General features: G+C 35.6%; 1 protein-coding gene across 3 annotated transcripts in view; it reads left to right on the forward strand.

Moving 5' to 3' along the window:
* The window catches only part of SPATA17 (spermatogenesis associated 17), a 195,377-nt gene that overhangs the window by 140,512 nt on the left and 42,179 nt on the right, over nucleotides 1-12,686 (forward strand). For 2 of the 3 annotated variants that reach the window (XM_007126127.4, XM_028488339.2), the window contains one exon: nucleotides 1,525-1,660. In XM_007126127.4, the coding sequence (XP_007126189.1) occupies nucleotides 1,525-1,660 (136 nt within the window). Of the gene's footprint in view, nucleotides 1-1,524; nucleotides 1,661-8,164; nucleotides 8,252-12,686 lie in introns of those variants that run through there. The other variant, XM_028488338.2, reaches the window with a different exon arrangement.

Here is a 12,686-nt window from a genome sequence, read left to right on the forward strand (position 1 = left end):
CTGCTTTCCCTGAGACCAGAGATCTCCAGTATAAAGTTTTCTGAGAATACACTATTTTTTGGATACATGGACTGAGAGAGGAACCTGGGTATTTAATTATTCATGGGATAGGTTTTTCACCTGTCTTCAGCCTTATTCTTCACTCTCACCCACTGCAGTAACTTATAGAATCTTCCAGGATTCTGCAGGACTCATGGCTTCATTTCTCTTTGGCCTCTCCCTCTTCTGGAACTTAGATTTCAGTTTTTAAATTTTCTCTCTGCTTTCCACCTGCCAAAATGTTAGCATTTTCATCTTCTATTTCTTCTCCTTTGTCCTCTTTCTTGTGAGTTTACAAATTTTTTTATTCCTTTACTTTTATTTCAGAAAGTTTTGGTGAGGGATTAAACAATTCATCAGGTTATACTAAAGACACATCACAATCTTAGTTGTCCTGTGAGTGTTTAAAATTTTCATTTTTTATGTTGATCAAAATAACATTAAAAGTAATGATGATGATAGTGGTGGTGATGGTGGTGGTGGTGGTGGTGATGATGATGATGGTGATGATGATGGTGGTGATGGTGATGGTGATGATGGTGGTGATGGTGGTGGTGGTGATGATGGTGGTGGTGCTGGTGCTGGTGGTGATGATGATGATTATGATGGTGATGATAATGGTAATGGTGGTGGTGGTGATGATGGCGATGATGGTGGTGATGGTAATAGTGGTGGTGGTGGTGGTGATGATGATGGTGATATGATGGCGATGATGGTGGTGATGGTAATGGTGGTGGTGGTGGTGATGATGGTGATGATGATGATGTTGATAATGATGGTAATGGTGGTGGTGGCGGTGATGATGATGATGATGATAATGAGAACTACAACAATAAGCTCCTTCTACTTTAGCACCCCCATTATTTATTGAACACTTAACTGTTTTCAGCCTCCATGTAAAATTTTGTATATATTAAGCTGTTCATTCTTTCCAATTTTCCTATAATTAAAATCTTGTACAGGTCACGCAACTTTCATGAGGGAACACAGGTAGCAAGGCAAAGCTAAGATGTGAGTGTAGGTCTGACTAACTCAAAAGGGTCATTATCTATAACCTGTACCAAACTGTCTTTATTTTTTGGGTAAATTAAGATTTGAAGAAGCCCATTTCAATAAGAGTTGCCTGTGCTGGCCATCCTTTTCATCTGGGGACTACCATCTTAAAGTTAAGGGCATTTTTACTTACGTGATGTTTTGAATTATTTGGCATAATTAATTAATAAATTTATTATTTAACATTTTCTATATTTAGAAAAATTTGAGGCTCACAAAAATTCTGTGAAGTTTTAGTACCTCCACTTGCAGAATAAGAAATGAAGATTCATAGAAGTTAGTAACAGATAGTCAGTGGCAGAGATTGAAGCGAAAACCTGGTATTCTGATTCCAAGCCATGCATTATTTTCACTGTAATTTACTACTTCTTATTTTTTTAATCAAATGTCTCTAGAAACAAAATTAAGACTATTACCTAAATGTTCTTTCAGGTTTTTGCCATTTTCTTCCTACCATAAAAATAAAAAGTACATCCCGACAATGCATTTATCAAGCAAGTATGGTCCTGATGCTTATGGAAGTCAACATTTCCGAGATGAAAATCCTCAGAAATGGATCTGTGACAAGGTGAGTTGATGCAACATTAAAAAGAAAATAGTGTTTCTTTTAAAAGGCTAAAAATATACACTGATTATAGCAAATATAAATATTCTCATTACGACTAACACCTTCATGGTTACAAAATTATTTATAGCTATTTTATGTGAAGATAGTGCTGCTTACTATGTCAGTAAGAGATTTAAGTTTTTTGTGGGTTTTTTTTGTTTTTTTTGATGTTGTGTTCTTGTGTTTTATGGTTCAGCTACCCTGTGATCAAATGGCATGGATCATTAGCTTTGGCAAAGCCAATTAGGGTCAGAGTCTGAATCTGTGGAATAGAGTTAAGCTAACTCTCAGGCATGGAGATCAGTGCTTTCCTGCTTTCTCTCAATCTCTGTGTGTATGTAGATAGGTAGGTAGGTAGGTAGGAAGGAGGGAAGGAAGGGAGGGAGGGAGGGAGGGAGGAAAGAAGGAAAGAAGTGAGGAAGGAAGGGAGGGAGGGAGGGAGATATATGTGAAATCCTATCTATATATATGATATAGAAAAGAAAAAAGCAAATAAATATTTATTTTCTGATTCCAGAATTACAGTTGCTAGCACTTAAATAAAAATTTCTAGATTGCGAAAACACTTACATGTCTTACACTATAGGAGGTAAAGAGGAAAGTTCTTACTATGTGTTCAATCTATTGTCTAGCAGTTAGAAACTCAAACTTGTTCATACTAAAATTATACAGATAAAATGAAGTAGGCAGTGATTTTCTGGAAGGGGGTTAGGGCTCTTGAGTTCCATATACTACCAGGCCTATTTCTATTAACCGTCTGTCAATGAGGATTTATTCATTTACACACAGTCTCCTACCAAAAGGATTTAAGACACCTTATCAAATGGCGAATACAGCACAGGTCATATTCTAGAAATTTAAATAAAGGGAAACGATCTTAGATGAGAAGAGTGGCTGTGCACACAAAATAAAGGGGGACTGTGAGTATGGTGGGAAGTGACTTAGGAATTGCAGCCTGTGGGTGGCAAAGACGGAGAGAACACAAGTTGCAGAGGCGTCCTCACTGTTCAAGAGGAAAAGACACATTAGACCCTTAAGGGAAACAAAATCTTTCTCTACCAAATTCTAAGAAAATTTCTTTTTTTAAGGACATTTAAAATATAGGAATGTCAAAGGGAACTCGTGCTGGGGAGTAATTTGAATTCTTTGAAAAGTGCCTTTTTCTTTTACAGCTACTAAGTCTTTTTTAATTTTTTTTAAATGGTCTTCTAAAACACTAAATAGTAATTCCATGCATAAGAAATGCAAGGAGTATTTCAATCTGGTCCACTGACTGACAAACCTAAAAGTTGATAACAATATTATTTCATAAAAATCCATGGTAAGACTATTCTAGGCATTTGTTTTTACATAATATGCAACCATTCAGAATATAGGTTTAATATGATTTTTCAACTATTTAATTTCGTATATTGAATGTACATAATGTGATCTACCTCTCATTTTTCTATTTGACATAAAGTTTTGTGTTTTGTTTTTTTTTTTGCTGTTATGCCCTCACCATCCTATTTAATTCAAGGAAATTCTCATTTCTTTAAAATTTAAATGACTTACCTACCTTAGGACATTAAGCTACTTCAGAGTAAGAAACATCCTTGTGCCAATGTTTCTTTCCTAAAATAATACGGTACTTTTTGGTTTTATGCAACAGGTTCATTCATATATTTTGACATATTTCAAGACTATGCATTTATCTAACTGAAGTAAGCAACTTGCAAAAATTCTCAGAAACTCACTAAAAAAAAATGTTTATTTTGTTCTTTTGGAGGAATCATTGTGTTCTTCTGTATACGTTTAGAAAGTACACATACTTGAAAAGTTAATGACAAATAATTGTTCTTGCAGACCCTGAAAACTAAGAGAGAAAGTGTAGGGATTCTTTATGTCTTAATAAATCATTAATCTACTTGCACAAAACCACGTAGAAAAATATTAAATACAAATTTAAATTTCTCCCTCCCCTCCTCATTTCCTTCTTCCCCCTTCTTCTGATCTCTTAGAATAACCATATTAGATGAACAAATTATTCCTGTGTTGCCAATAGATTCTACAAAGTATAAGGGTAGTCATTCTATTGTTTACATGAAAATATTTTATGCTTTGATTTGCTGAAAGCGATTTGGGTGAGACTTGTGCCCAATAAATTACTAAAAGCAGGCTTATTTTTCTTTATTTTACATAAAACTTTGTTCCTTGACCTTGGAGATGTGAGACCATAACTTATTCATATTAGTAGATGAAGAATAGTTTTAGTGAGTTGTTGAGTTCAAAATGTTGGAGGAGGAAAAGACTGGTGTAGTTTTATGCTTCTATTGGAAGATGGACTATTTACAAATATTTAAATGCACATAAGATTTAGTTCAATGCAGTAGATTCACTTCAGCCAAGAAACAGCTCAATTAAATACATTTGGTTCCTGATCTCCACCCTTTCCATCACGTTTTAAGATTGTCTGCCTGAAGAATGTTCTTTCTCTTCTGTCATCTTTAAGCATGGAGGTTATAATTTCCAGATGATTTGCTACACAACTGGGATAAAGGGTATCAGTTGAGAGAAAAATCATATGATTTCTTCCTCTAATCATATTCACAATACATCAATTAATAATCAAATAGTATTTAATATTTTTGTATTATTTTTAATGCTATTAATATGAAGAACATTATACAAAGACATCACAAAGTCAGCAGATTGCAAGCAAATAATATTATTTTCCCAAAACTATGAAAATCAATAATGAAAAATAATATATATATATCATTTTTTTAAAGATCTTTATTGGAGTATAATTGCTTTACAATGGTGTGTTAGTTTCTGCTGTATAACAAAGTGAATCAGCTATACATATACGTATATCCCCATATCTCCTCCCTCTTGCGTCTCCCTCCCTCCCACCCTCCCTATCCCACCCCTCTAGGTGGTCACAAAGCACCGAGCTGATCTCCCTGTGCTATGCGGCTGCTTCCCACTAACTATCTGTTTTACATTTGGTAGTGTATATATGTCCATGCCACTCTCTCACTTCATCCCAGCTTACCCTTCTCCCTCCCCGTGTCCTCAAGTCCATTCTCTATGTCTCCGTCTTTATTTTCCTGTCCTGCCCCTAGGTTCTTCAGAACCGTTTTGTTTTATTTTATTTTATTTTTTTTTAGATTCCATATGTATGTGTTAGCATATGGTATTTACTTTTCTCTTTCTGGCTTGCTTCACCCTGTATGACAGTCTCTAGGTCCATCCACCTCACTACAAATAACTCAATTTCGTTTCTTCTTAAGGCTGAGTAATATTCCATTGTATATGTGTGCCACATCTTCTTTATCCATTCATCTGTCGATGGACACTTAGGTTGCTTCCATGTCCTGGCTATTGTAAATAGAGCTGCATTGAACACTGTGGTACATGTATCTTTTTGAATTATGGTTTTCTCTGGTTATACACCCAGGAGTGGGATTGGCAGGTGGCAGCTTTAATAAGCAAGAGAACTTACTTAAGAGACATGTTTTGGGCACCCACAAGAAAAGTAGATTTCTGCACCTGCTAACCTGAATCTTAAAAGTTTATATAAAAGCCTTAACTGGGTTTGATTTCAGGTGGCCTCGTCCTGCAGTGGCTTGAAGCAGGGTGTCAGTTCCCGGCCAGTGATTGATGTCGGGTCGCGGCGGTGAGAGCATCGAATCCTAACCACTAGACCAGTGGTCAGTGACAAGGCCCTGGCCCTATGGCTTTGCAGAAAAAGAATTCCCACAAATATGGAAAGTAGTGGAACAAGTAAAGTATTTATTAGGAGGAAAAAAAGAGTAAGTACGTGTGGATAGACACACAGGCGGGCTCAGAGAGAGAGTCGTGCCTTCATGGCAGTTTAAGTCACTTTTATGGGGCATTTCTTCCGGGTTTCCTTTGGCCAATCATTTTGGTTTGCCTGGTTCAAAGTCTGTATTTGGTATAGCTCAGGATTTTCCCGTGTGTGTGTGCATCTCTTAGCCAAGATGGATTCTACCGAAGAGGCCTATGGGTAGTGAGCATTAGCTGGCCTCACTCTCCTTTTGACCTCCAAGGAGGCTTTCTGCGCATGTGTAGTCAGGGAGGTTTCCCGACTTCAAGAATGAGAAATATGTGGTCTCTTATCTTCTATACGGGCAGGGCCCAGCCTCCTCTCTCAATTGTCCTGTTATTCCTGTCTTGGAGTATTGGTCCACAGGGAACGAACTCAAACTGTTTGCCCTGAGGGCCATCTGTCTCCTGCCTCAGGTTCAGTCACCTGTACTTGTCCAGATTGCCTCATCATCATATCATCTCAAGGCTGTGTCCTTGGGACAGCTTTTGGGAATGGGGAAGGCAAGGAGGATGTACATTCCAAGGACAGGGTATGGGAAAGGAAGTCTCCAATTGTCAGGGTCCAGCTCACTGGTCAAACTGGCAGTCACATCTTCTTGATGATCTCCCTACCATTAACAACTAGATAAAAGCCAAGGAAATGAAGAGTATAGACACAAAGAATTATGAGTTAGAGAGAATTTTTCAAAGAGAAATATTATGTTCTATGTCTTGAAAAAAATAATGGAAATTATTGAGCAGGAAAGAGAGTGGACAGACTTGTCTTGTTTCTGATCTTAGAGGAAATGGTTTCAGTTTTTCACCATTGAGAATGATGTTGGCTGTGGGTTTGTCATATATGGCCTTTATTATGTTGAGTTAAGTTACCTCTATGCCTAGTTTCTGCAGGGTTTTTATCAAAAATGGGTGTTGAATTTTGTCAAAGGCTTTCTCTGCATCTATTGAAATGTGATCATATGGTTTTTCTCCTTCAATTTTTTAATATGTTGTATCACGTTGATTGATTAGCATATATTGAAGAATCCTTGCATTCCTGGGATAAACCCCACTTGATCATGGTGTATGATCCTTTTAATGTGCTGTTGGATTCTGTTTGCTAGTCTTTTGGTGAGGATTTTTGCGTCTATGTTCATCAGTGATTTTGGTCTGTAGTTTTATTTATTTGTGACATCTTTGTCTGGTTTTGCTATCAGGGTGATCTTTGTCTGGTTTTGCTATCAGGGTGATGGTGGCCTTGTAGAATGAGTTTGGGAGTGTTCCTCCCTCTGTTATATTTTGGAGGAGTTTGAGAAGGATAGGTGTTAGCTCTTCTCTAAATGTTTGATAGAATTCGCCTGTGAAACCATCTGGTCCTGGAATTTTTTTGTTAGAAGATGTTTAATCATAGTCTCAATTTCAGTGCTTGTGATTGGTCTGTTTATATTTTCTGTTTCTTCCTGGTTCAGTCTCAGAAGGTTGTGCTTTTCTAAGAATTTGTCCATTTCTTCCACATTGTCCATTTTATTCGCATATAGTTGCTGGTAGTAATCTTTCATGATCCTTTGTATTTCTGCAGTGACAGTTTTTAGATCTCCTTTTGCATTTTGAATTCTATTGATTTGAGTCTTCTCCCTTTTTTTCTTGATGAGTCTGGCTAATGGTTTATCAATTTTGTTTATGTTCTAAAGAACCAGCCTTTAGTTTTATTGATGTTTGCTGTCGTTTCCTTCGTTTCTATTTCATTTATTTCTGATTTGATCTTTATGATTTCTTTCCTTCTGCTCACTTTGGGATTTTTTTGTTCTTCTTTCTCTAATTGCTTTAGGTATAAGGGTAGGTTGTTTATGTGAGATGTTTCTCGTTTTTTGAGGTAGGATTGTATTGCTATAAACTTCCCTCTTAGAACTGCTTTTGCTGCATTCCATAGGTTTTGGGTCGTCGTGTTTTCATTGTCATTTATTTCTAGGTATTTTTTGATTTCCTCTTTGATTTCTTCAGTGATCTCTTGGTTATTAAGTAGTGTATTGTTTAGTGTTACTGTTGATTTCCCCTTTTATGGCTGTTAGCATTTGCCTTATGTATTGAGGTGCTCCTATGTTGGATGCATAAATATTTACAATTGTTATATCTTCTTGGATTGATCCCCTGATCATTATGTAGTGTCCTTCTTTGTCTCTTGTAATTATATATCATTTTGTGAAAGTATGGAAATCAATGATGCACTAATGTACGTATCATGTAACTTCCTCATATTTCTTTTATTTAATTGTAAAAATGCCCCAAGTTAAATTGTTAGAATGTAGGTCTGTGTCTTAAATGGTCAAACTTTAAGTTCAGGTAAATACTTTGGATTTATAAGTTCTTTGTTGTGCTGATCTCAGTGTTTAAAATAGAAATGAAATTAAATAAGGAGACTCTATCAGTCACCATTAATTTCATCTATCTGGCTAGGTCTAAGTTGGACCAGAAAAAATTCCGTATACTAAAAACTTTCTTTTGATTGTCAAAACATTCGCATATGTTCATATTTACTGAAGCAGAAATAATAGTCTGAGGCCTTTATCTGAATTAGAATGAGTTTCATATGCATTTTAGACTACTGATTGTAATAGAACCATTTCATGTTTTTCCTTACTTGCAAAATTCAAGCAGAGACTTTTAAGATGGTCCGTGTTGACAGAGCCTCTCCTCATCCGCCTTATTATAGGTGAATTACAACAGTAGAGCAGCCCTTTTTTGTTATTTTCACGTGCATTTTGGTCCTAAACAGGATTTTATAAGCTACAAAGCATAAAAATATCTAGTACTCCGTAGAATTAATTTAGAAAACCTAAGCATATTGCACAGAACATAAAGTTGACCTTTACCGTCTATGGCTTTTGGAATGGAGTGGGATGTGGAACACATCATAGATTTAATGTGGCACATCGCTGTCTGCAGAAACTTGGGTGGGACTGTGACTGCTTGCCCATGGCACCTGGTGATTGAATCTGCTGTCACCAGCATCCTGATAATAATGAACATCCAGCTTAATGACCGTGATTATGATTATCATAATTGATGTGCAAGAGCAGTGTGTGGGGATCATTACAGCTGAACTGTACAGCAGAGAAACATGCCTCAGTTATGGATAATTTTACTTTTATGCATTGATTGGGATAAAATATGCCTTTCACTTTAAACAGACCAGCTTCATATAATTTTAAGAATCTTTCTGTACATGTTGATGGATGATTATATGCCAGCTGAAAAGAGCCCCCAACAGTTGTTTGCTTTGTGTTGTTTCATTTCATTAGTAAATGTAAACAATTAAATAATTAGGTGTAATTGAGGGAAAATATTTTGCTTATGAGGATGGCCTTCAATAATCAAATATTCAGTTTAAGTGCTTTTTCTGTCTCTCTCACAATATATCTGGGACTGAAGTTCTTCAGTTTTCCCCTCTGATTACCCTTGTATGGGTCTTCTGGAGGTCAGTAGCCTTCAGGAAAAGTATATGTTTATATAGTGTTTTATTATAAAGTATTTTGCATTTGTATGTGTATACATTTATGCATATACTCTAGTTTATTACGCATTTAAGAAAATAGGACAGAGCCAAATATTGTGTTATACTATTTATTAAAAAATAATGTTTAACCTATAGAATAGTTTGGATGTGTAATGTTAAGATGTATAAATTTACATTACCTTAGCCTTTTAATCAATGTTTTGTTTCAGATAGGTTTGTTACATTGTGTGGTAATTTTCAATTATAGTTTTAAAAACGGGTTCACAAGAGTTTCTGATTTGAATTTTAATTTGTGAATAAAAATAATATGTGCAGTGACGTATCCAAGATTTTCAATAGATCAGAACTGACCATATTAGTGTATAATTATTAACCTAAGGGCTCAATTCGCATTTGAGTCTAAAGCATTACATTTGAGTGAGGAGCAAACATAATGGAACACAGTTTTATAAGAAGCATGGTAACCTATTTTTAAAAAAACCTTTATTTTCTAACTGCAACAAAGTCTGAGATTGAGAGATCTCTCCATCAGATTATTAATCACGGTACAGCTCTAGAGAGACTGTGGCAACTGTTTCCTTCTGAGGTCTGTAAAATTTACATTACCCCAGGTAAGATGTTTGCCCTAGATGTGCAGCTGTACACTGTGGTGTAGGACAGAATCTTTGTTTGACAGCTAGAGGTTTTATAGCTTGCTTCTATAATTTTCTTTCTGAAAGTTTTTAGTCCCAGTGTGATTCCTGAACTTAATTTTTTCCTTTTCTCCACTCAACTCAGATCCAAGGATGAGATGGTTATGTATGCTCAAAGTCTCCCTAACAGGGTCTTTTTCTTTTTCTAGTTCACCTACTGAAAATGTTACTTTTCAGGAGTGCTGGTTTTATACCGTGTTCTCTGGTCTAACCTCCCACTACCCCAGGGCCAGATGTCTCTTTCTTAACCATGTGCCATGTTACACCCAAACGTTAGGACGCTATGGATGTGTATATACCATGGGACATGTGCTGACTACAGCCCTCACTGGGTTGCACTTTCTTGTCAATTCTTTCTTCCAAAGAATCCTCTTAATCTTTCCCCAGGTCATTTATGCATTAAAAAGATCTTAACATCTTTTATCTAGAATTTTTAGGTGATAGGCTTCTTGAAACCTCTAGTTTGCTGAAATTAAAGTACTGATACTTTATCTCAAATATTGGAAATATTTTTGCGAGTTAACAAATTGTTAATTTTGTGGGATTATTTTAAAGGGGAATGGTTCTATTATTATTCACTTCATTTTATTATTATCACTTCATTTAGTTACCTTTTTATTTGCATAGTCTTTATTGTTTTATATTAACTCTGTGCTTCCATGCAGCAAACTTTTGTATATTGTATATATATATGTTTTCTGTTAAATATATATTGTTTTGCTTTTAAGCCTTTTTTAAAAATTGAAGTATAATTTCTGTACAGTATTATATAAGTTAAAGTTACACAACATAGTGATTCACAATTTTTAAAGATTATATTCCATTTAGTTATTATAGAATATTGGCTATATTCTCTCTGGTGTACAATATAGCCTTATAGCTTACTTTATACATAATGGTTTGTACATTTAAAAAATTTACCTTGATTATGTGTCAAGATGATACAGAACACCAGAATATTATTTATGAAAATAATAATAAAATGAACTCTCTACCTGGCTGCCAGAGATAGTGATTCCTCTGATGGATCTAGACAATGTAAATTGAAAACTTTCTGGAAAGGATTTATCATTCTAGAAGCCATTAGGAACATTCGTAATTCATGGGAAGTGGTTAAAATATCAGCATTGGGCTTCCCTGGTGGCGCAGTGGTTGAGAGTCCGCCTGCCGATGCAGGGGACGCGGGTTCGTGCCCCGGTCCGGGACGATCCCACTTGCCGCGGAGCGGCCGGGCCCGTGAGCCATGGCCACTGAGCCTGCGCGTCCGGAGCCTGTGCTCCGCAACGGGAGAGGCCACAGCAGTGGGAGGCCCGCGTACCGCAAAAAAACAAAACAAAACAAAACAGAAATCAGCATTATCAGGAAGAAATTGATTCCAGCCATCGTGGATGCCTTTTGAAGGCTTCAAGACTTCAGTGGAGGAAGTCACTTCATAAAGCAAGAGAACTAGAATTAGAAGTGGAGCCTGAAGATGTGACTGAATTGCCGCCATCTCATGATAAAACTTGAATGAATAAGGAGTTGCTTCTAATGGATGAGCAAAGAAAGTGGTTTCTTGAGATGGGAACTACTCCTGGTGAAGATGTTGTATAGATTGTTGAAATGACAAAGGATGTAGAACACGTCATAAACTTAGTTGATAAAGCAGTGGCAGGGTTTGAAGGGATTGACTCCAATTTTGAAAGAAGTTCTGCTACTGTGGGTAAAATGCTGTTAAGCAGCATTGCATGCTACAGAGAAATCATTCCTATTTACATTCTGTTTTTAGACAGAATGCTATTGCACACTTAACAGACTACAGTATAGTGTAAATATAGCTTTCACATGCACTGGAAGAGCAAAAAAATATGTGTGACTCAATTACAATATTCATTTTGTTGTGGTGGTCTGGAACCCAACCTGTGATAGCTGTGAGTTACTCTTGTATTTAGAAAGTAATAGTAAAATCACATTAATAAATTGACTGAGTCCTAGACGATTAAAAGATTAATTTGCTTTTTATTAATTTAAATTTATGTCCCATACTGTATAGTTCATGTTTTAATATTATAAAAATTGAATAATGAAATTTAAATGTATCGAACATCTAGCTGGTGTTACTTCTAAGGCAAAAGAAGTAAAAAGCTTGCTATCAAGTTGGATTTTAATTTATAGATCACATTTTATATCCTTTTGTATCTTCCAGTTGATTTTATATCAGTATAAAAATAGTATTTTGAAAAAATTTTTGGTAAATTTCCAAGTTGGTGCTTAAAATATTTTTAAAGTCTTACAAAAAGGCAAAGGGAACCAACAGCAACACATACCATAAAAAAAAGGGACAAGTCAAATACTTCTCTTAATTGTGTGTTTCCTTGTCACTTTATATAATGTGCTCTAAGGAGTGCTCAGAACCCTACTCATGGGTTTCACAGACTAGATTTCCTGCTTGAGAGTTCACTTGAAGAAATTGTTCCATTGCAAAAATTATTGTTTTGTATTTAATTTAGTTTAACATACTTAACTGCATATTTTCCAAATTATGCCTAAGTGCGATATATTTTCTCCTAAAGGCTCTCTTCATGGAGTTATTTAAACATTCATATTCATCCTAAAAACATGCTGAAAGCCATACTGCCAGACTGATTTTGAGAAGGCTACAGTTTGTGATTTCTGTTACATATATAAGTGCCAGATTAATAATTGCATTATTAACTCTGGATTAATTTACAAGTTAATTTTTAGGTGGCTATTATAAGGTTATAAGCTATTAGGGGAAAATTTAAATCTGCTAACATGTTAAAAGTTTAACAACTGTGAAATATCAGATGACTGAAAAATGATAACTTGATGATCTGGGCAGCAAGTGAATTTAAGGATATCAATGAAAGACTCTAAAGGTACAAAAGTAGTAAAAATATTTTGCACAGAGGTTGTAAGGATACAAATGTTGACCTTAACTTTCTTACTAAATCGATTCCAGAGCTATTTG

The sequence above is a fragment of the Physeter macrocephalus genome, chromosome 4 (genome assembly GCF_002837175.3).
Source record: "Physeter macrocephalus isolate SW-GA chromosome 4, ASM283717v5, whole genome shotgun sequence".
Taxonomy (NCBI): domain Eukaryota; kingdom Metazoa; phylum Chordata; class Mammalia; order Artiodactyla; family Physeteridae; genus Physeter; species Physeter macrocephalus.